This window comes from Montipora capricornis, chromosome 7 (genome assembly GCF_036669925.1).
Source record: "Montipora capricornis isolate CH-2021 chromosome 7, ASM3666992v2, whole genome shotgun sequence".
NCBI lineage: Eukaryota > Metazoa > Cnidaria > Anthozoa > Scleractinia > Acroporidae > Montipora > Montipora capricornis.
The window spans coordinates 30513908-30516407 of NC_090889.1; the positions used below are offsets into that span (position 1 = coordinate 30513908).

At 37.9% G+C, this 2500-nt stretch overlaps 1 protein-coding gene across 1 annotated transcript in view; it reads left to right on the forward strand.

Moving 5' to 3' along the window:
• Positions 1-2500, forward strand: part of LOC138056864 (mucin-5AC-like) — a 38987-nt gene that overhangs the window by 33612 nt on the left and 2875 nt on the right. The window contains exon 8 of the mRNA XM_068902787.1: positions 1920-2500. This exon is cut by the window's right edge and continues 2875 nt beyond it. Within this exon, the coding sequence (XP_068758888.1) occupies positions 1920-2500 (581 nt within the window). The remainder of the gene's footprint in view (positions 1-1919) is intronic.

The window sequence follows — 2500 nt, forward strand, 5'->3', positions numbered from 1 at the left end:
CCAGCTATTGTCATTGTCAAAATGGGTTTTAATTTTAGGTTTGAAAGATTTATTATCAGCTGTCTTTAACCACTTCAGTTTAGGGGGAGAAGACTAGTAGCCGACTTCTCTGATCACAGGGACACCCAACGATAATTTTCGGTAAAATGTGTGTTCGGGAGAGTCAAACTGTCGTAAGAATTTAGGTTCTACATTGCCAAACAGCTTTACTAAAACAGCACCTAAAAGATTTGCAGCAAGGGAAAAGTAGTCCCTTACGTTTTCGGAAAGGATATTTTTACAAATTTTGGCATTTAAAAAGGTCACCTAGCAGGTTCTGATGAGCTAATTGTATGTTGGGAAGTTTTTAGAACTTAACGTCCAGCTAGCAATTCCTGGAATGAAGATATCATTCCCTAAAATTTTCGGACACTTCAATTTTCAGCTAAGATATCCGAACACATCAAATTCTTCTAGCTGATAAAAAAAATCTCTTTACAATAGACAGTCTTTAAAAGCTACAAGGACCCTAGAAATATCTCTCAATGGCTTTTGCTTAATTTACTTGTTGGTGCTCTTGTGATCAGTGAAGTAGCTAACGCTTTTCGTCGGCTGTCAATACTATGGAAACCACCGATCTGTGGATTGGTCCCGAATTATTGAGTGACTGCCCCACCCACTTCAGTTAAACATTTTGATGAAATTCCTTTCCCACGGTGTGAGCAGTAGCCAGCTTTCGGCGTCAAGGTGTACTGGAACAACCACAACAAATGGAAAGATATGTTTTCAAAATAATAAGTCCCGGAGAGAGATGGATAAAAATAATTGTTTTTGTCTGGCAAAGAGCTTGCAAGTGCAACTATGGACTCGCTGTTACTTCGAGTGTAAGTTTTGTTTCCTGGCCTAAAAAGTAGCATCAAACACATCATCATCAGCCATAGTGAGTGCAACATTAAAATTTTTACAAGACAATTTATCAATTTATCAATTTATCAATACAATGATTCTTTGTAGATTAAACTGTTAGTTACAAGCATATAAATTCAAACTGACATATATATACCGGTAATTATTTTTATAGAAAACACAACTGACATAATGGTAAAAGTAAGACAGTGTAATGCTAAACTAACATGATCAACTTATTTGTTGAATTTGGGTTTCAACCACTCAATTGAGTGGGATGATGGTGGTAGAAAGTGCTAGGTGGATCACTGGTGGATGATGATGATGACTAATTAAAACCCTTGTTTATTGACCAAATTCCAAAATGACCACCAACAATGTTTCTTTTGTCTTAAATTGCATTAATTAGCCAAACTAGCGTCGTTTTACAGCCCAAATTCTTTCAATTTTACACGTGTTAACAACGATGGCTAGTTTGGTTAATTAACATGTTTACAAAAGAATAAGTAATTTGTTGGCAGCCATTTTTTGCATTCAGCCAATAACAATTATTTAATAATACATGTAATATAGAAGCTTACATACAGTGTAGCCGAGCAGAAGGGTTTGACTACAGTATCTTCCTACTGTAGGAATACTGCAAATTATTATAGGGTATTCTTACAAATCAATTCCCGTAATATTATACATACGGTAACACAATTATTGTACTTTCATATAGTCATATAATACGCATGAGGCACATGCATACTTGAAATATTCATATTCATGTGCATACACATACAGGTGTACATGTATGTAGAGACTTGTAAGAAAGACTTGTTAGAGAGAGATTAGATGATGCATTAGCTACAGCATTAGCTACAGCCTTTTTCCACAAAACCAAGACAAAGGAACACTTTAAAATTACTAATCAAAAATACCAAGATCAGAAACCTTTGACTTCAGCTCCCATCTCCTCACTATAGCAACATGGATGTGTAGTGTGAGGTACAGTATGACTAACAGGTTCATGTTTTGTCTTTCCCTGCTAGGGCAAAGCAACTGTGTAGCAGTCTATAGCAACCCTGACAGTAATTATGACAGTTATTGTGCTCTGTACCAAACCCTGGAAGAGCAGGCACCTGGATCCCCTCTGTATCAGAGTTTGGAAAAGGGGATTCCTGGGTCCCCAATGTATCAGAGTTTGAATCAAGGCCAGGAAAAACCATCCAGCACTACAGGACCTGGTGTAAAAAGAGTCGGTCCCGAGCAGTCAACATCACCAAATCCAAAGTCCAGTGACATTAGGCCACTTACATGTAATTCAACATCTAAATGTCCCATAGTAATTCCAAATCCAAACGTCAGAGGTGCAACTGGAAGTACAAGACCAAACCCATATTCCACAGGAAAACTATGCCAAAGACCTGGTTTTCCTCAAAAACCGAGTGAAGTCAACCTTCATGAAGATGGTACAGATCATGGGTCCACATCAGATGCCTTGTATATGGACCTTGAGAGGCCAAAGTGTGGACAAGATGATGGTGCAACTTATGTTACACCCACTAATGCTAACTGTGAAACTGGGTTCCAGAACCCTTGTGCTGAAGGGGACCAAGTTTACACTTATCTC